The sequence below is a fragment of the Candoia aspera genome, chromosome 2 (genome assembly GCF_035149785.1).
Source record: "Candoia aspera isolate rCanAsp1 chromosome 2, rCanAsp1.hap2, whole genome shotgun sequence".
Taxonomy (NCBI): domain Eukaryota; kingdom Metazoa; phylum Chordata; class Lepidosauria; order Squamata; family Boidae; genus Candoia; species Candoia aspera.
Genome location: NC_086154.1, coordinates 147,461,442 through 147,481,395, shown reverse-complemented (window position 1 = coordinate 147,481,395; position 19,954 = coordinate 147,461,442). Strand labels below are relative to the sequence as shown.

The window sequence follows — 19,954 nt, the reverse complement described above, 5'->3', positions numbered from 1 at the left end:
GGTAAGAAATTACAACTCCCGGAATGCAGCGCAATACAGTAACCCGTTACCGGGCAATGAAGCTGTAAATATTACGACTTTCACGGCGCTTTGCGGCATAGCGCGGGTGGAATGCTTGAGGTGATTCCTGTTGTCTAAACTGCGCTCGAGACGTACGGACTGGTGTCCTTTGGTGCGCGCGGGGCGAAGCATCCCCGCGCGTCTTGCGATCCTGCTTTGCTTCCCCTCCCCACCAGTATTCAAAATCCGAAGGTAATTTAAGAGATAGCGCAGGCATCACGTTCACTGAAGTGAAGATGGGACGCTCCTCCAAAGACAAGCGTGACATTTACTACCGTCTGGCCAAGGAAGAAGGGTGGCGAGCTCGTAGTGCATTCAAACTTCTGCAGCTGGATGAGGAATATCACTTGTTTCAAGGTAGGTGAGAAAATATGCTTGCAAATTACATCATGAGTTGGTCACTCACTCGTGTTTATTGCTTTGCTAAAGCAGCGTATTTTCCAGATGTATGGTACGATAATTCCCATCTACCACCAGAATTTTGAAGGGGCTGCACTGGAAGATCTGTATGAGCACTGAGGCTACAGACACATTTTTCGAGCCATGGCTTATCCCATGAACCTGTGAAAGAGATTTATTTAATACTCTTAGCTCTTACCTTTCCAAGAACTTAAGGGACATACATGATCCATATTATCTTCACATGAGTCCTGGAGATAGTATGGGCTGAGAGATAGTAACTGACCCAAATTCATCCAGGAATGGTCAGGTGGGGATTTGAACCTGGATCTCTACACTCTTACTCTAACACTATAATCATTAGCATTTTGCTTTGATACCTTCCATTAAAAGATTAATGGATTTCCCACATGTTGTTGGTCTTAATTTCATGGAGTTAAGACTGATACAGAGAACAGAATATATATAGTTTATCAATCATTCCTTCTGTTTCAAGATTTAGGAACTTGTACCTCCATTCTCATGTATTAGCTGTGATGATTGCCTTGAAATAAGCAAGCTAGCCAGGAAAGAAATATTAGCACTGAACATGTGCAGAATGCTGCTTGTTCATAGAAAAACTAATGATATTTGGGAGGCACAGGTAAGACCTCTGGAATGGAGCCTTTTTTACAAAGCATACTTTGTGTCACTTTTAAGAAGACAAACCAGAAGCTCGGTTCTGTGGTTCTCCTCCTGTCAGTTGTATTGCAATAATGCAATTATTTCTTCTTTTGTCCTTTCCAGGTGTCTCCCGGGCTGTGGATCTCTGTGCAGCACCTGGGAGTTGGAGTCAAGTTCTGAGCCGAAAGCTCAAGTAAGCAAACAACTTGCCTCCAGTGTGGTGGTGGGTTATGGCCTTATGGAGAGAGCAACATCATCCTACTTTCTTCTCTTTCCTTCCCTCCAGAGGAGAAGATCCTAAAAATGCAGAAATCAAAATAGTGGCTGTAGATTTGCAAGCCATGGCTCCGTTGCCAGGAGTCATTCAAATCCAAGGGGACATCACCAAGGTATGTGTTGTCTAATGAAGCCATACAGGAAGTAACCCCCAGGGCAGAATATGAGCCCTATTAAAAAAAACCTCTCCATTGTTCCTCTTGCCCTCCTCTCTTTCTAGGTTTCAACAGCTCAGGAAATAATTCACCATTTTGAGGGGCAGCCAGCTGACCTGGTCGTGTGTGATGGAGCCCCTGATGGTGGGTCTGAACCCAATCTGATCAGGGATTGGTAACTTTGGCAGGCGGACATTAATTTTCTTGGGGGGAAAGCTGCATTTGTTAGCCTTAATGTTTCCTTTGCTCTTGCAGTGACTGGACTCCATGATATAGATGAATACATTCAGGCCCAGCTGTTGCTTGCTGTAAGTATCTTCTAGTTTTATTCCCATGTCTGATGACCAAAGTAAACCACATGAGATGCTGGGGTGGGGAGGTTTGGCCCCTCTCTGTGGCAAGTTGCCCAGACTGAGTGAAGGCAGCAGATCTGGGAGTCTTACTTCAGAGATTATGTGCGTCTACTAGGGGGAGAGAGAGAGCTTGCAAGTGGTGCCACAAGTGTCATAAAATCATTGTGTGAATTTCATAAATTAAATACTCTATGCCCTTTTCATCATGATGTGACTGATGTAAGTTACATATTCCATATCATTTGTGTAATGATATCATGATCTGTGTGACATAATCATGGTTTTTACTCACTGTGTGAATCATAGAATCCTGCTCTGATTTTGAGGGAAGAATGACAGCAGGCTATGCCCAATACCGAACTGGCCCCACATTACTGATTATACTGCTATTACCATCCCAGTGCCTAGTTGGGTTCCTGGGACTGAGGGAGAAGTATGCCTTATTTCCCACCAACCAATTAAAAAAAATGTTTCAGCAAGGTGGTAAACCAGTATCCACAATACAGTATGCCATTTTACACTGAAGTTGAAGACTCAGGCAATCATATACAAAAACTTAAAATGCCTTGCATAGAAAGCTAGAGGCCAGGAACATAGTTCTAGCTTGGTCTTCTCAGAGATATGCTATTTTCTTTGTGAAGGGATGTTTTATATCCATCCATCCATCCAGGGAAGCCCCCATCTGCAGACTGATACTGATTTTCTGTCTTGGTGATAATTTGGCCTCCTTAGGGGTGGTGAGCAATCCTTATGGTGAAGGGGAATGGATAGTCTAGGCAATCCCATTCCATTTCCTTGACAAGTAATTTTTTGTTAATGGAAGGGGAAAAAATAGAGGATAATAAGACCTTTTTTCCTAAATCTCTTTCTCTTTTTTCCCAAAGTACTGTGGGGCAGTGATGGTTCTATATTTCATTTGTCTTGCCACAGAAACAGCAGCAGATCTTAGTCCTTAAAAATATTTCATCTTAATTAGCCATCCTAGTGATGCTCTTTTTTCCTCTTTCTTCCAGGCCTTGAACATCACTACGCATGTCCTAAAGAAGGGGGGGACTTTTGTAGCTAAGGTGAGCCATGTAGGTGATCAATGAAGAATCAATGGGTACAGCAAAGCACTTCTAAGCATCACCTATTCAAGGCTGCTTGTACCCAGCAGCTCACCAAAGTGATCACCTTACAGTAGTTTTCCAACACCAGTTCTCGCCTTAAGCTATTAACTTATTCAGTGCTGGAGCAAAGGTGCTGGGATTCAGTGGGCAAATGCAGGTCATGAATCTGCTAAGATGTCAGTCTGATCAAAGTGGATGTCACCTATTTCAGCAATGGTCTGGGAAACAGAAGGTACAAAACCTTGGCCAGCAAAGTAACTTTGATAGGACTTCAGATCATGTGCAAACTCAGTTGACCATGCTGGCTGGGCTATTGGGAGCTGTTGGTCAGCAATGTCCAGAAGGCTGTAGCTATATCACTTCTAAATTCTGCCCCACCATTGTTGGATGAAAGTGTCAGTACTGTGTTTTGTAGCTTCCATTGTCAGAAATGGGTTGGTGATTTGGACTCAGAGGACTCCAGATTGGGATTACTGCTAGTAGAACTAAGTTACTGCACCCAGGTGAGAGGTTGAGTTTCTTCTGGGGATGTCCTGGATTTCTCCCTGTGCCTGTGATGTTTTTGGATTCATTTGACCCCTGAGAACTCCTTCTCATTCAGTTTCTGTAGCTTAAGTGATAATGTAACAATGCAGCTAATCCAGACATGATTTGGCGTTTTATTCTCCTATCTTAGATATTCCGAGGAAAGGATGTCACTCTCCTCTATTCCCAGTTGAGAATATTCTTCCCTGATGTGACATGTGCCAAACCCCGAAGTAGCCGCAACTCTAGCATTGGTGAGTAGGCAGTTTCTTGCATGCCTGTTATTGGCCTTTTTCTGTTCATGGGGAATCATGCATCAAATCTGACAGAATTGGAAAGTTTTAATGGAATCACTAAAATCCTAGTTTTCATCTCAAAATAAACAAAAGTCCATCTATTCCCAGGCAAATAATTGAAAGACTGAGCAGTTCTGGAAAGCTTCTGTTGCTTGGAGTATGTCAACTTGGTGTTGTGAATAATCTGTGAATTTTCTCCTAATCACATATTCATATTACTCATAAGCTGGCCGTATTTTTTCTGCCTCTTTGTACTTCTAAAATGAAAAAAGCAAAGAAGTATTTTGTGGGTGTAGAATAAAGCATACATACTGAGAACTTAAATGCAAAAAAAATGTGTTGGCATTCAATTCTGAATGCAAAACATATAATTCTTCTTTTGAGGCCTAATTTGTATCTGTATCCTTTCTTTTCTGAATAGCCTTTTCTGGATTTAGTTTAGTGACTTTGGTGCAAGTCTTGTCTGGTTCAATGCAAAAAAAGCAACAACAAAATTTTACCTACCGTTTCTAAGATGTATAATTTTTTAATTAACTTTTACATATAAGTATAGAGTTACTGTTTAGCGTTACCATCACATCTGACTTCTGTAGTCTCACTCTTTGGTTAATTCCCAAGTGCCGAAAGATCTGAGTTAAGAGGATAACCCATAGAAATGAAGGGGGTTCCCTATGGATGGGCTGCCATTAGCGAGCCTTGTATGCATTGCAACCACAGCCAGATTCCCTTTCTTGCTGCACCTCAAGTCAGCCTATTCATTCTGCTCTGAAAAATTCCACAGGAACCATTTCCAAGAAAGGCCAATTTGCCCTGTACGCTTTCTTGATCACTGTACTATCCAGTGAGAGTTCGGTCTTTGATTGTATACGTACTGCTTCAGTGCAGAGTGTAGCCTTATTTTAGGCAGGTAGATGTAGGGTGTTTGCCCTCTTCTGTGACTTAATTGAGGGAACTGCAGAGGACTGAAGCAGAGGTATCGAAAGCTTTAACTTCCTTTCCGTTTTCAGAAGCCTTTGTTGTTTGCCAAAACTACAGTCCCCCTGAAGGCTACGTGCCAAACATGTCCAATCCCCTGTTGGATCATTGTTATGGTAAGAAACCGTGAAGGGAAGAGGGTGTTGTTGATGATATGCTGTGAAATGTTGGGGAAGGATGCTCAAAAAAAGGGGGTGGGTGGTTCAAGTTACTTGTAGAAACATTGTAAGTGATGGGATGCAGGGAGTGATCAATGCTATTGCCTTGAGAAATGGCAGATTCTCATTCTCTAAAGGCTTCTAGGTGTAGGCTGCTGGAGAGGATGTGTCTCTTTTGGCTGGTGTGTAGATGTGGTCTGTCTCTATGTGTCTGTTGATGGCTGCTTTGTCTGAGTGCCAGGCTCCCAGGAATTCCCTAGCATTTTTGGATTTGGCTTGGTCTAGGATGCTCAGTTTCCCAGTTGAAACTGTGGTTGAGTCTGTCCATGTGTTGTGAGAGTTCTCATTGTGTCTTCTGACTGCCAGTTGGTGTTCGTGGATGCGCTCTGCTAGTCTTCTGCCTGTCTGTCCTACATAGTGGCTGCTACAGTCCTTACACTGTATGTTGTAGATGACTCCTGATTTTTCTTCTTGGGCTACTGGGTCTTTTGGGTTACTTTAAGACATTTTGGAGGGCTTTAGTTGGTTTGTGTGCTATGGTAATAGTCTGTTGGTTGTTTCTGAGATGACAAATCAGCCAATAAAAAGGCTAAGAAGGAAACAAAAATACCAGAACGCATCCTCTCCAGCAGCCTACACCCAGATAAGCAGGGACTAACACCAGACAAACAATCAAGCAGAAAACAATACCCTAATCAAGGAGCTACCATGGAAAAAAACCACACCCCCACCAACACTGGCAGGGCAAGCTACTGTCTATAAACAGGGAGCAAACCCCACACTCACTAGCGCTGATGATGCTCCCTAGTTGGGTAATGAAATGTCTGCAAGCAACCAACCAGGCTCAGAGACCACCAAGGACCCCACAGTTCAACCCTGAGCTACATATATTCTCTTCTATTGGAATGCAATAAAGTAATTTACATTAAATTTGATAAGCTTAGATAAAATGTGGCTATACTTGCTAATCTGGGTGTAAGCTCCACTGAGCTTAAAGCTATTTAGTTTCTGCAGACATGTATAGGATTGTTTTATTTGTGCCCTGGGTGCTTATACATGCAAATCTTTTAGAGGTGTGGAAAACATTTTGAAGCTGGAATATCCCAAAACATTCAACTGTGATCTCCCCAAAAGTTTTCTGATACAGGAAGAGCCTGTTCTGGCCTTATCAAAAGTGGGCTGAATGGCCCATTTGCAGACTGAAATGTTTAAGGAGAATCATAACACTTCTGGTGAGGTTGGAACATCTTGGAACAAGAAATTTCTCGGATGGGATTTTTCACTCTTAGCTTTATAGAATTTCTGCTTTCTGCCCATTTTTCCCTTACCAGTTCATTCACTTCATTTGTTACCCTTAGCTTAAACCCTACATTTGTTCATCTCTGTACACCTCTTTGGTTCTGAAGTTGTGGAATTGTTTTCTATTTCATAGCACCATACTGTTTGTGCTTTAAGAAGCACCAGAGACTGGACTTGGTGGTTGAAACACCATTATAACTAGATATGAAAATACTTCTGCCCTAAAAATGAAGCCTCCTAGGAATATTTTTGGATTGCAAGAAACTTCCTGAATTGTGGAAGAGAAGCATGAATAGAACAAGTCTGGGAATATTTAGGTGGGGATAATAATTAGAGGGAGGTCCTGTGGCAGGCAAGTGTGCAAGACAGCAGGAATTGTCTTCTTGCCCTTATGAAATCTCTCCACTACAGATGTGGATTTTAATCAGCTGGAGGGTCCCAATCGGGTCATTGTCCCTTTCCTGGCTTGTGGAGATCTGAGTGCTTACGATTCTGATCGGACCTACCCACTACAGGTAAGGTTTGGTGTCCTGCTGGCACAGCAGGCGATCTGGAAATGAGGAGGAACAGGTCATCCAAAAGCGTTTTAATACGTACCGGACTGGCCGGGGTCTTAATTGGGAAAAACATTAAGCCAGCAACTAAGCCGCAGGCTTGCTCTGTTGTTTGAATAAGTAGAGGCAGTCTCATTCTTTGGCCAGCCCCTGTAGTGGCATTAGCAATCCCTTCCTCCAGGAGGTGGCCACAGTTGGTGCAAAGTGTTTGAGTCCATTGGGAGTTCCCTGGACAAGAGCCCTGGTGCCTTAGAACGGTTGGCAAGAAAACCAGAGAGCAGGGGAAGAGAAAGTTGGAAAAGGAGGGATGTTGGGGACCTGGTGTTTCAACTGGGGGCAGGTCCCTAGACAAGCTAATGTGAGCCTTTCTCTTTCTGCCACTGGGTCAGCTGGATCCCCAGAAGGAGTATGCCTACGTGCCTCCAGCCCAGCCACCCATCCATCCTGCCTACGAAGAAGCCTGCTTCTTAAAGAAACACAACCTCCTTACCAAGGAACAAGTGCCCCACCCTCGGCTGTCAGAGCAGGGCCCTCAGAATTTCCCTCTAGAGACTGAGGTCGTGGATGCTCTGGAGGAACTGTCAGTATAACATCAGAGGACTTGGGAGAGAGAAATATGCATATGCCGGGTTGAAAGACTTTACATTTTATCTTCTGCAGAAGCAAAGGTGGGGATGATGGACTTGTCTCCAAAGTTGGACTTGTGGGGGGGCGTGTCCCAGGGCACGTTGGTACCACAACAGGCCTTTGGAGGCACATTGAAATGCAAAAGAATTCCACCCCCAAATACATACACACATTCACAGGTTGCAGTCCCATGATACAGACAACCTGGCCATCTCTTCTTCCAGAAACAGACTCAGACTTCAGAAGCAGGCAACACATGACAGAGATCGACCAGGACTATCATGCAGGGCTGTCGTTTTAGTCCTCCTGGCTGTTACGAAGCAGCTTGAGAAGTTGTCTCTTCCCTACCCACTTCCTGCCCTTTTTCCCCTTCCAAGGGGGAGAATTTGTGATGGTTGAAATCAGAGTCACCACCTTACCCCCACCCTATTCTGTCCCCCTTTCAGTTCTCCCCATCCTCCCCACCCCCCAATCTGCAAGAAAGTGAAAACTGAAGCAACCACAGAGATGGAGTATTTTTGCAGGGCTCCTCATCTCAATCACAGATACTGGGAGGGAGGGAGGGGAGTGTAGTTTCACCCCAGGCGATAATAGGCCTGTTTGGGGTAAATGAAACATTGCTGGGTTAAGTGTGTTATACAAACAGCCATAACATCCTTGTCAGCTCTGCTCTAAAGTGAGAGAGAACCTGGATGTTCATACAATATAATGTCAGTTCTAGGATAAAAACTGCACATGAGCTTGCTCTTGTTAGTTTAAAAGCCACTTAACTTAATTCCTGGTTAGTTTGCGGCTTCTCCTATTTTTTTGCTCAAAAAGCCTAGGAAAGTCCACCTTGCTTAAACCGCAGCATTTATTTTAATAAAATCTTATAATTTCTTCAATGCTTTCTTCAGTACAGAACTGCCTAGATTTCTTTTCTCCCTCCCCCACTCCTGAAATTCTTGTGTGGCTGTAAAGGGACTTTCTTAGACCAAGTAACTTAACAGGTTCCAAGAAGATATTTGGAGCATCGTGTGGTGGAGACCTTTCGAATCAGCAGCGTCCTTCATGAATTTATCAGATGTTCCTAATTTCTCTTGCTCGGCCTGTTTTAAGCGCTCCCAGCTTAGTTATACTGACCGTGGACAGTTTGCTATTTTTTCTCTTAAACAAAGCACATAACAAAAGTATGATTTTCAGAATAAATTCAAATTCCTGGGTTTTCCCAGTGTGCTGACTCAAAACCTAACCATAGTGTCTGGTTTTGTACAATGCATGAGGTCATGAAGTAGCCAACCATATTTTAGTCTAGTGAGTTCTGCAAACAGGGTTGTGATATTGAACGGGGGTGGTCTTCACCCTAATTTCCTGTGCCACTTGAAAAGTCCTCCACAAGAAAACAGGCTGGGCTTCCGGAAAGAGTAAGAGAAGAAGTATAAAGATGGGAGGGTGTTACAGAGGGAAGGAATAATAGCTCTGTTTTCCCCACATGTCCAACCCTGCCTACCAGTAGTTCCTCACACCCACCCCTGAGGCAGTTTAGCCATGGCTAGAACAAAGGTTCCCCACCTTAAGCAGTGAAATCTTCCACAGGATTATTTTTCTGGGCAGATCTCCACACGGTGCACATTCTTGCCTGGTCATACCGGGAGTTTCAGTACCCCCCAGTATGCCTTGATATCATGCATCCTTCTGAATCCAGCTGTTGCTGTGTTCTCCGTTCTCTGAAGATGGTGGCTATACAGCAGAGGCTCCATTTGCATCCATTTTGCCAACCTGGGATTGGATTTGGATTTCACTTGAAGCTTTGGTTCCAGTTTGCTGTAGGCTTAACTTAAGTCCTTCTGGCTTCAGGGCTCCTACTCTCTGGCAGCCAAGTCCCCAATTTTGCTGCTGTCTGTTCACAGGCTCCTTTACAATGAAATCAAAGTGGTCCAGGGGAGAATGCTCAATTGTACAGAAAGCCTCATCACAGAGGTAGCTGGGGTTTGTTCCCTCGACAGATATACCATCAGCAGGGCTACAACGACCAGATGGGCCGTCTTGGGTCTGGGAGGCTTGATTGTGGATGACCTGCTGAGCCTCCAAGGAAGGTTCAACTCTTCGGAAAGAATAGTGGGCAAATACGCCAATAAAGAACATCTCAATGGCCAAAGCATAGTAGTAGATCACTGCAAAGGTAAAAGAGAAGTTTGAAAATAGGGTAGCCTACGGAAGTTATGTATGCTGATCTCCCAATTCCCTAGCAGCATAATCAGAACACTGGAGGAAACCAGGCTGAGGAAAACTGGTCTACATGTTTTGATTTTGCACGAAGTAAATTTATACGATCTGAAGAGAAACCAGAGTATGAGTAAATTTGTTGGGCTTCTCTATGGAAAGTCTGTGCTCATTAGGATTTGATAATACTAGAACCGCCCTGAAACAACAAATCTGGGATATAGATCTCCAAACAAATTTAAGTAAGGTGCTACACCCCAGTATCTGTCATTTTCTTCCAGAAGGGTTCGTTCCAGCTTCTTATCTATCATCAATCACAATTTTGAAATTTCATAAAGCTTTCACTTTAGCCAGGCTGGACGCACTGCCCTCAGCAGTCCTTTTTGGAGATTTTAAGGGTACTCCTATGCACCTTTGACTGTCCATGTGGTGATGGCTCAGTAGAAACCCTAAGCCATATGTTATTATACTGTTCCCTATATAAGGATTCTAGACAGATCCTTATATATCCATTATTGAAGAAATTTCCAAGGAGGGAGAGTGACTTCTATCCAATGTTACTTCTTTTGGACAAGGACTTAAAAATATCCTCCCAGGTTGCCCAGTTTTGTGCTACCATCTGTACAATATGCTGCACCATCACTTAGATTTTGAATTTCTTAACAGTATTTTATTTCAATTCATTGTAGTATTTTCATTCTTAATTAATTTTGGATTGTAGTATATTAATTGCTTTTGTTTATGTATGTATGTATGTATGTATGTATTAATGTAAGATTGTTACTATTGTATAGTTTTATTGTGTCTGGCCTTAGGGCTGTAATAAACATGATGATTTTGCACAAATGCTGAAAAAGGGGCAATGGGTGCAAAAGTCAGCTTCCTTTTTGTAAAAGTAGCTGCAAAAATACTTTTGAAAATGGGCGGGCAGTGCCTAAGGAAAACAGAAAAGACCAAGAGGGGGCTTTATTGCCTTGCAGAATAGAACTAGAACAAATTCTGCAAAAAAGGTGTTGTAACATTTACTCAATATGTGTAGCTTTGACAGGCCAGAGGCTTCAGCTGCACTCAAACTTTTCATCATGGGGCAGGCACCTCCATAACGTTTGGAACAGAACAGAATTGAACCTCCAGAGGCCTCTTCTGCATCTCCAGGATACAAGACAAGCTAGCACAGAAGTTTGCACATTGCTGCTACCTCTGCCACTGCAGAAAGCGACGAGGCTCAGAGGAAGCACCTCCATTTAGGTAAGGAAGTCATGCTTCACTATACCTGTGCTGAAAAGCTAGCCTCAATTATTGTTCGAACTTTTTTTCTTGCTCATGTCTCATGTCTAGGCTCAGGGCCGCAACTAGGGTCTGTGTCACCCGCGGCAAACATGGATTCTGCACCCATTTTGGCGCCCCCCCAGCGCGGCACCCGGGGCACATGCCCCGCTTGCCCCCATCCCTAGTTGCGGCCCTGTCTAGGCTCCCCGTTTTGCAACCAAATAAAAAATAACCCTACATTGCAAGCAGCCAGAGAAGGCGCAGAACGCTCTTGCTAAAAGTCTTAATCGGCCAGTTGCACAAGTCTTTGCAGGTTGTTTGCTGCTATATTATCAGAAAGACATCGCTGGGTCTACCTGTTCCACTTATAAACCACGTACCTCACGAGGATGATTTACTGTAAGGATGGAAAACCCAGAAGCAACAGTTAATTGCAACTGGGTGCTCTAACCTTACACAGGGTTAATGAAGAAGGAGGGATGAGAGACAAGGGGGGGGGAGAAACACAAGCCCACGAAACAAACAGCAATGAACACCTCTGAAGCGGGAAACATGAGACGCCATTGACAAGCCCTAGCGCCGGCGGGCACGAAGCCGGAAGGAGACTACCAACACAAAAGAACTGAGTGGGAGGGGCGAAACGGAAAGAGAGATGAATGCTTAAAGGAGGGATCGTGGGGGGAGGAGAAACCCATTCGTGGCTTTAGCGAAGCATGATGCTGATCTAATAAAGAGCTGCACACATTCCTCGTGGCTTGTGTTGTAAGTTACTGAATTTAGATCGTAAAGATCGTGCGCCTCACACTTACTTTGGGATCGGGTAACAGGTGAGAGAGGTGGGCTGCAAGGAATGGCACCTACGGCTCCCATCGTTTCCAGGATTCCACTCTGCAGCCCACAAAGGACGAGAACCAGAATGATGCAGACAAACTTGGAGCGCAGGCCGTAGCCCTCGAGGGCTGGCTTGGTGGCCTTGTAAAAGAGCAAATAGCCATAGAAGGAGAGGAAGGTGGAGATGCCTATAATGGCATTGATGTAGGAATTGGGATTGGTGTAGCCCACCTGGAAGAGAAAAAGTCATCAGATGCTAAGGCCCTTCTCAGGCATGACCTGCAGAAATGCGTAGGTTGGTTTTAACCCTCCTGAATTTGAAAGGCATGCGGAAAATCTCTTGGCTTAAGAAAGATCAAGTTCCTGGACATTATCTCTCCAGAACAACACTAGGATATTGTGTGCAGTGATTCTGTAAGAAAAGACATCTGCTTTTCTAACATTAGCGTGCTAAGACTTAAAAGCAATTCTTCGAAAATTGTATAACATCTTAGCAGAAAATCCATCCTAAGGTTGGATTTGTTTTGTTTTGTTTAGCTTTTTACTGGAGCTAAATACTGTTTGATCAATTACAAAATCAACCACTTGAGCCTGTGTGGGTCCTTCCTTCTTCACCCTCTTTGGATTGCTTGCCAGGGGATGGAAGCAAAACTTCAGTGAGGACTGAGCATCTTTAATGACCTTGAGATGCAGATTTATTAATACGAGAAGGGATGCAATGGAGTAACTTGAAGAGGAGCCTTCCACACTACAATGTTTTGTTGCAAACCACACTTGTCAATTATATACATTACTTTCAAAATGAGGTATACATTATGCATAATATCAATAATACTTATTTCCATTACATAGAAGCATAGCTGATCTCAGGCTGATTTGTTTAGCCAAGTTTATTCAGCCCTGGTGATAACCAAGACAAGCTTCATTGCTCCGCAAGAGATAATGCCATGTCCATTCCAGTTACCTCAATCCAATGGAAATGTCCATTACCAACCAAACATCTAAGATGAACAATGATTTCCACCCATCAAGGAAAATATCCATGGAAATACCACTTGACCATTCTCTACTTAACGGGAATATCTATTTTGCTCACTGACTGTGAATTTCAGGGCCCAAATTACTCACAGCTCCGTAGTCATATTCATCGTCGGTCCAGAGGATAAGGGTAATGAAGAAGAGGATGCTCCGGATGAGAGAGAGCTGATACACTGCCACAGTCATACATCGCAAGTTTGCTCTGCCAGGGAAGGTGAGGGGGACAGTGAGAAGAAAGTCAAAGAGTGATTTGCTATGCTATAAAGAGGAGGGAAACTAAGAGAGGTTAAAGATGGCTCTTACTGATTGGCAGCAATCTCAGGAAGGCAGCAACAGCAGCAGCACGGAAAGGGGTTTGGAGAAACCTGCTGCCCTGCCAGTTGCTGGACCAGGCGTTCTGAGCCGCCAAAGAAGTCTCGGATCAGCGCGAGGAACTTCCAGAGGGTGATGGAATGGTAGCTGCAGCAACAGGAACAGGAGCATTACATCAAAACTACATCAGATAGGAGGTGGAGAAACACTGATCTGAGTGGCCTGTTTGGCTTCCCTGGGATACCAGACTGAAACCTGGAACGCTTATTTTCAACACTTATGTCAATGGACTGCTGCCCATTTTGAGAGCAGAAAAGAAAATACTATCCTCTTGACCAGCAATGTTTGTTATGAAGGTTGACATGGCAGACTGAGAGTTGGGATGCAACTCTATGACTTCTGCTCTTACGCCTATTTTCAAGGCTAAGAGAGACCCCCCCCCCCTACAATACACAGCCCCCAATGAAGACTAAAATACTGGGATGACTGACTGGTGGTGTGTCCATTTGCAACCCAATTACTAATTTCAAGTGAATGTTGATCTGCATGGACCTTTTCTCAGATAAGGTAAGAAAGACATTAATACTGATAAGGGATTGGACCCTAATGGCCACTTCCAGCCATAAATTTTATTGTTATGTATGTTAAACAAAAATCAAAAGGATTGTGCAGTTCGAGAGCAGATGCTTGCCATGCAGAAAGTCTCAAGCATCTTCCACAAAAACAGTAAACAACCTGTTTTGGCCCTGATGGGCTATATGCGGTGAGAAGCCAGGGCTCATATTTACATGTATACAAGTTGGGTGACTGCACAGATATTAATGCATGGAACTGCACACACAGCCACTTTTCCACCCTGTGTGACTTTAACCCAGCTGAGATTGCTAGGGATGGAAAATTAAGCCCCATATCCCTTCTTTACTTGGAAATGTAGCATTTGCAGGTGCCTGGAAAGCCTCTGATCCCAAGACTCAGTGATCAGAGACTTCTCAGTAGATGCAGGGACTCCCTGGACACCCTGACTTCTGCATTAGAAGATTCTACAGTTACCGAGCTTCAGACAGGGATTTGCAGAGAATCAGTGGCTGCAGCTATAATGTCAGTAAATCAGCTTTCTGTCTTTTTGAAAACCCGGAGAGACCCTATAAGTTAAAAGATGCAAAATTTGGATTGTGGACAAATAGTTTCCCTTGTTGTGAAGCAGCTAGCTTTTCTTTCTGCTCTTGAGAGCAGTGGTTTCCAGCCTTCTTAGAGGCAGGACCACCTTTAATGCAAGTATGCATTTGGAGATGTTCTACTGTGTGATAGAAACACACACAAGGCTTAGCCCAGATAAGCAATATTATGGTGAGTAACAACCACCCAGTTGAAGACCAATAGACAAGGGCAGCCCTTCTCAACATGGCACTCTCCAGATCTGATGGGCAGTAACAATCAGGAGTGATGTAGTTAAGGGTGATGGGAGCTGTGGTCCTACCCATTAGAAAGGGCTAAGGTTGGGAAAGGCTACTCTTGACTAGGATTGGAGAACCATTACGTTTCCAAGGCTAATTTGTCCTGCCAGGTTGGCCAGGTGGCTCATACCAAGCAAATTTCCTCTTGCAGAAGTCCACTGCTTCCACTCCACACCTCAAAGAAAGGCAAAGAATGTGTGGAGCCACTGAGAGACAATGCTTGCAAGCATTGTACTGAGGTCCTTGTACTTTTCCAGACTGGGTGCCTTCCAGAATTCTCACCAAGAGCTTCTGGCTGGGGAATTCTAGGAGTTGAACCATACCTCTAGAGGGTGCCCAAGATAAGGGAGGGTGGCCTGAGAGCACCGACAAGTGTTGATTGTGCTTCAGTTGCCTGCAATGAAGGAGGAGGCATGGGATTCATGGAAGCTAGTTTGACTCTCAGAGTCTTTCTTATGGAGATGGCAGCTTGGACAAGGGATGGGGCTGGACAAGGGATGGGGCTCCAGGGAGAGGAAGAAGTCTTCCCCTCCATATTTTCCAGTGTACAAAGGGTGTGGCAGAAATGAGTGGGAATCTAAGGCTTTGTTTGGATTCAGTTCCTTGCTCTTACTGTAAAGGATCGAGAGTGAAATCTGGATCACACCACCACAAGGCCTAGCCCAGATAAGCAGCACAGCCTAATTCAGTGCCTGCAGTTAGAACGTCAACGTTCTTTGCATCTGTTTTCAAAGGTAAAGGCTGTTAATATAGCATCTCCTTTGATGAGCTGAAGCAGAAGTTGTGGCACAGCTAGAGCCTGCCAGGTTCCTCCCCGCTCTGTTGTCCCCATGCAGAGAAACTCACATGGAAGCCACAAAGTTACACACAAAGGAAGCTCGTGGGATGAACAAACTGATGAGGGAGGTGAGGCTGAATACCTGTTGGAAGAGAAGATAGGGAAGGATAGATTTGTACCTTGTTTAAATTGTAACGTGTCCCTAGCCAGCAAGACAACCTACACATGTTCCTATATAGCAGTGTTTCTCAACCTTGGTGGCTTTCAGATGGGTGGACTTCCAACTCCCAGAATTCCCCAGCCAGCATAGCTGGCTGGGGAATTCTGGGAGTTGAAGTCCACCCATCTGAAAGCCACCAAGGTTGAGAAACACTGGGTTAGAAAAAGCTCAGCTAAACAGAATGATAGATTGTAATTGGTTTAACTGCTTTTATTTAACAACCATTTTTTGTTTATGCACTATGCCCTGTCTACACTGTTGGCTGTGGATAGTGAAATGGGTTAAAGATGATGGAAAATTACAAGTAGCTTTTGGGATTTCAATAGCACTAATTTAAAAGGGTCCGCTTTCCCCAACTTGATGTCCCCCACATAGGTTGGATTTCAACTATAACTCACAACCAGCATGCAGGTACTGGAGCTTCCACATCTCTGGAAACAACCAGAATGACTTAGGGAGACACATGCACTTTTGTGGACTACAGTAGATTTAATCATATGCATAAAGTGTTATCCTTCACTTTGTATACGTATTTTAAGAGCAGAGACCTAGAGGAAAAAGTGCAATAAAATGTGAAAGTACAGTGCATGGCAAGTCAAGTTTATTTATCGCAGTGTTTTTCAAACTTGGCAAGTTTAAGATGTGTGGACTTCATGCTGGCTGGGGAACTCTGGGAGTTGAAGTCCACACATCTTTAAGTTGCCAAGTTTGAAAAACACTGATTTATAGGAAAAGATCCATGGTGACTTTCACAGCACTCTGCTATGTCCCAGTTGTACTGGAAGCCACTGCTGTTCTTTTAATGATTGTAGTGCTTAATTTTCCTCCATTTAAGCTTGAACTGATTTTTTTTTCTTCCTAGCATTTTTCCCACAGGGTCTGCTTTTTTGGATCAACTGAATGTTGATCCGTTGGTTGATCCGTTGGTTGACCAACTGGCTTGTCGCCTGAGCCTGACATCATGGGCTTTTTTTTCAATCATATGGCATAGCAGTTTGGTGTTCATGCTGCTTTTTCTTGCTGGGAAATCCTTGTGAGGTCCAGCAGCCAGATGTGTAGATTATTTAGCCGTGACAAGTCACGTTGCCTGGGGTGCACCACGAGGAGGCTAGTCTACATTGCACTTGGGCTGAGAGAGAGGGACTGGCCCAAGGTCACCCAGCCTCCTTTCATGCCTAAGGCTGGACTAGAACTCACAGACTCCTGGTTTCTAGCCCAGCACCTTAACTGCTAGGCCAAACTGGCTCTCTACATCATGGGCTGAGAGAGAGTGACTGGCCCAAAGTCACCCAGCTGGCTTTCATGCCTAAGGCAGGACTAGAACCCACCATCTTCTGGTTTCTAGCCTGGAGTCTTAACCACTACACCAAACTGGCTCTCTTAAGCTTGAACTGAATGGTCACATTAAAAAAAAAAACCTCTTCATTGTCACTGAACCTCAGCAGTTCTTATATACCTGTATCTAAAATTAAGTTCTCACTTTGTTCCTAAGTAAATGAATTCTAGTGTGTGAAAATTACTAAAGCTGCCTGACATATGTGAGATATTATGTGACATTTTAGGTAAAGGTAAAGGTTTCCCTTGACGTAAAGTCCAGTCGTGTCTGACTCTAGGGGGCGGTGCTCATCTCCGTTTCTAAGCCTTGGAGCCGGCGTTGTCATAGACACTTCCGGGTCATGTGGCCAGCATGACGACTCGGAACGCCGTTACCTTCCCGCCGAAGCGGTACCTATTGATCTACTCACATTTGCATGTTTTCGAACTGCTAGGTGAGAAGGAGCTGGGATTAACAACGGGAGCTCACCCCGCCGCGCGGTTTCGAACCGCCGACCTTCCGATCGACAGCTCAGCGGTTTAACCCGCAGCGCCACCGCGTCCCTATATGTGACATTTTACTGCATGTAAAAATGTTATGTCACATTTTACTGCAACAGATTGTGGAAACAGCTGTAATAAGGCACTTTGTTGCCAGAACAAAGAGACCTGTACGGTGAGTGGTTTGAATATGAACCAGAAGCACAGGCAGTGCTGGCATGGGGTGGATGGCATTGTGGTGCCCTTTGGATTTTCAACTGTAGGTACAAACAGTTCTTGAATCGGCCCTTGTAAAAGATTGTGGTGAGACAGGGAGAGTAATAGAAAGAATGTTAGACACTGTGAGATAGAAGTGGAGTCAATTGGTCACTCATCCCATAAATGGGGACTAAGTCCAGGTGGCAAGAAACACAGAAATTGTTCAAAATGTCCTAAGAATCTCCACCTTAATTAACTCAAGAGGATTGGAAATTCCTCTTGCAGTTTCCAAGATTCTTGTTTTATTCCTAATTCTAGCTTTAAAAACATCTTATGAATGTCTGTATCATTCTTGCTTATCTTGGCCAGCTGGGTGAGGCTTGATGGCCCTGAATATATTGAACATCTCATCTGAATGGCCTAATTCTAGTCATACTTTTATGGAGGAGTTCAGTGCGCTTTGTAAGCCTTACATTCAGGACTGTATGCTTAGTGAGGGAAGTTAAGACTGAGAGATAAAATCACAGGGCTTCTTCTCCCAATCCTTACCGGATAAACTCCCAAGATCCAAAGTAAGACGCTGGTGCGGTGGGAACTCTTGCCATGACGTAAGAAGAAGCCTGTTTGTTCCAGAAAGAGGCCAACTTGCACAAGACCCAGGAATACTGGGATTAAGAAAAGCCAGATCTGAGCCTTGATAACTGTGGGAGACAGGCAGATGTGGTTCAGAGAGATAATGAGGGCAGTTTTCAATCTCCGTTTCTAATTCCTGTTGTAAATCATATTGTCTGGAAGCCCTTCATTCTAATCCAGAATGTTTGTAGAGCTGGCTTACCCAGGTATAACAAAGAGAGACTTTGCATTGATCAGAATTCTCTGTTATTACTTTGCCATGATGGACAAAACTGTATTTATGAGGCTAAACTCTGGGGAACTTTGAATGATGCCTTTATTCTTCCTTCTGGCCATCTTTCACCATTCATTACCAGAACCTCAACTTGTCCAGGCTATAGCTTTCCACAAAATTCCCCATCCTCACCTTGGAAGATCTCGGACGACAAAGGCAATTGATCGCTGACAAGGGAGCAGTTTGCGTCACGCGCCATTTTCTTCTCACTGGGACAGGTACCACCTCCCAGCCAATAATAACTTCCTCCTGCCCCATCATTAGTCACTGAATTAATAATTGACATGGGCTAAGATGGGTGTCTTGGCAACAGGGCCAAGTCCAGCTTTCTTCATCTGCCACGAATTCCTGAATGCATCTGACAGATAAACTGGCTAGAGTCCTCATATTTTAGCAGTATGGATCTGTAGTAGAAAACATTGCTCTTGGGCTTGGGGTTTTCCTCTAGAGGGTGAACGGGTCTCATTTGTAGAGCAGATTCTTGCATAGTGTATAGATGTATAGATTAAGCTATACACTATCTTGAGCCTATTCCCTAAACAGAATCCTAGATGACGTGGGGTCATCCCAGCCGAGAGGACTTTGGGAAAGATGTGTTTTCCAGCATGGAGAATGACTTTTTGTGAATGTCAACCACAATCGTTGAATCTTGACTCATGGACTAATTTTTAAAAATGACACTTATGATGTCTAACCTGTGGGTTTGTTGCCCCCTTCTCCTCATCTGCAAGTGAACTAACAAATGGTTGGATTAGCCCTAAGTTATGCTTCACGGTTTCCTCCACTACACTGGTGGAGAATGAGCTTGTTTGGGAGGGGGACTTCTGGGGCTGCTACAGTTGGCCTCTAGAATAGGGCTTGCCTTGAAATACCACTCAATGCAGGAAAACTTCCTTGTGGAAGAAAGGGTGGAGAGTTGGTTTAAGATTCCTGCTCAGCCCTGGTGCTCACTCAGGGATGCTGGGCCTGTCTCAGAAATATGAAACCTCAAACGCAGCTAAGGAGGCCCACTGTGTCCCTTCCCAGTTGAGAAGGCAAATATCTGGGGAAACAGGTGAGTGAGGTGGAAGCCAGAGAGAGAAAGAGAAGATTTAGCTCCTTGTCCCTACATCCTCTTTTGCTCTGAAAACCAGGATTCCAACCTATCTGACACTTGGCTATATAACAGCATGGATTCAAGCAAATAGCATCTGCCACAATCATGTATAACTTCAGTCTATTCTAGATCTTTACATCTTAGCAGGTATGGCACTTGGTTGCTCCTTAGAAGCTAGGCAGGGTCAGGCTTGGACAGGTACTTGATGGGAGAACACCAGGAAACCGCAGGACTATGGGTTTCAGGGGATAGCTGAAAAAAAAATCCTGGGAAAAGCCAATAGCAAGGCGTCATTTTATTGCTGCCAAGAATACTTCATGGATATATCCATGAGGTCACCAGAACTCAAGTCTGATTTTGACTGCGGTTTTAAGTATTCAGCTTC

The 19,954-nt window shown here is 44.2% G+C and overlaps 2 protein-coding genes across 2 annotated transcripts; one reads left to right on the top strand and one right to left on the bottom strand.

The window, feature by feature from the left end:
* Nucleotides 1-32: 32 nt before the first annotated feature.
* On the top strand, nt 33-7,434 carry FTSJ1 (FtsJ RNA 2'-O-methyltransferase 1). The gene is made up of 10 exons (XM_063294098.1): nt 33-417; nt 1,246-1,315; nt 1,409-1,511; nt 1,619-1,697; nt 1,809-1,861; nt 2,920-2,973; nt 3,692-3,794; nt 4,844-4,927; nt 6,680-6,783; nt 7,212-7,434. The coding sequence occupies exons 1-10, from the start codon at nt 297-299 to the stop codon at nt 7,410-7,412; spliced, it is 972 nt and encodes a 323-aa protein (XP_063150168.1). The 5' UTR covers nt 33-296; the 3' UTR covers nt 7,413-7,434.
* Nucleotides 7,435-9,099: 1,665 nt separating this feature from the next.
* SLC51A (solute carrier family 51 member A) lies at nt 9,100-18,706 on the bottom strand. Its single transcript, XM_063294097.1, has 7 exons — nt 18,606-18,706; nt 18,116-18,267; nt 15,402-15,475; nt 13,093-13,248; nt 12,880-12,991; nt 11,730-11,982; nt 9,100-9,602 (listed from the first exon to the last, which is right to left on the bottom strand). Exons 1-7 carry the CDS (start codon nt 18,670-18,672, stop codon nt 9,169-9,171), a joined length of 1,248 nt encoding a protein of 415 aa, XP_063150167.1. The 5' UTR covers nt 18,673-18,706; the 3' UTR covers nt 9,100-9,168.
* Nucleotides 18,707-19,954: the final 1,248 nt, after the last annotated feature.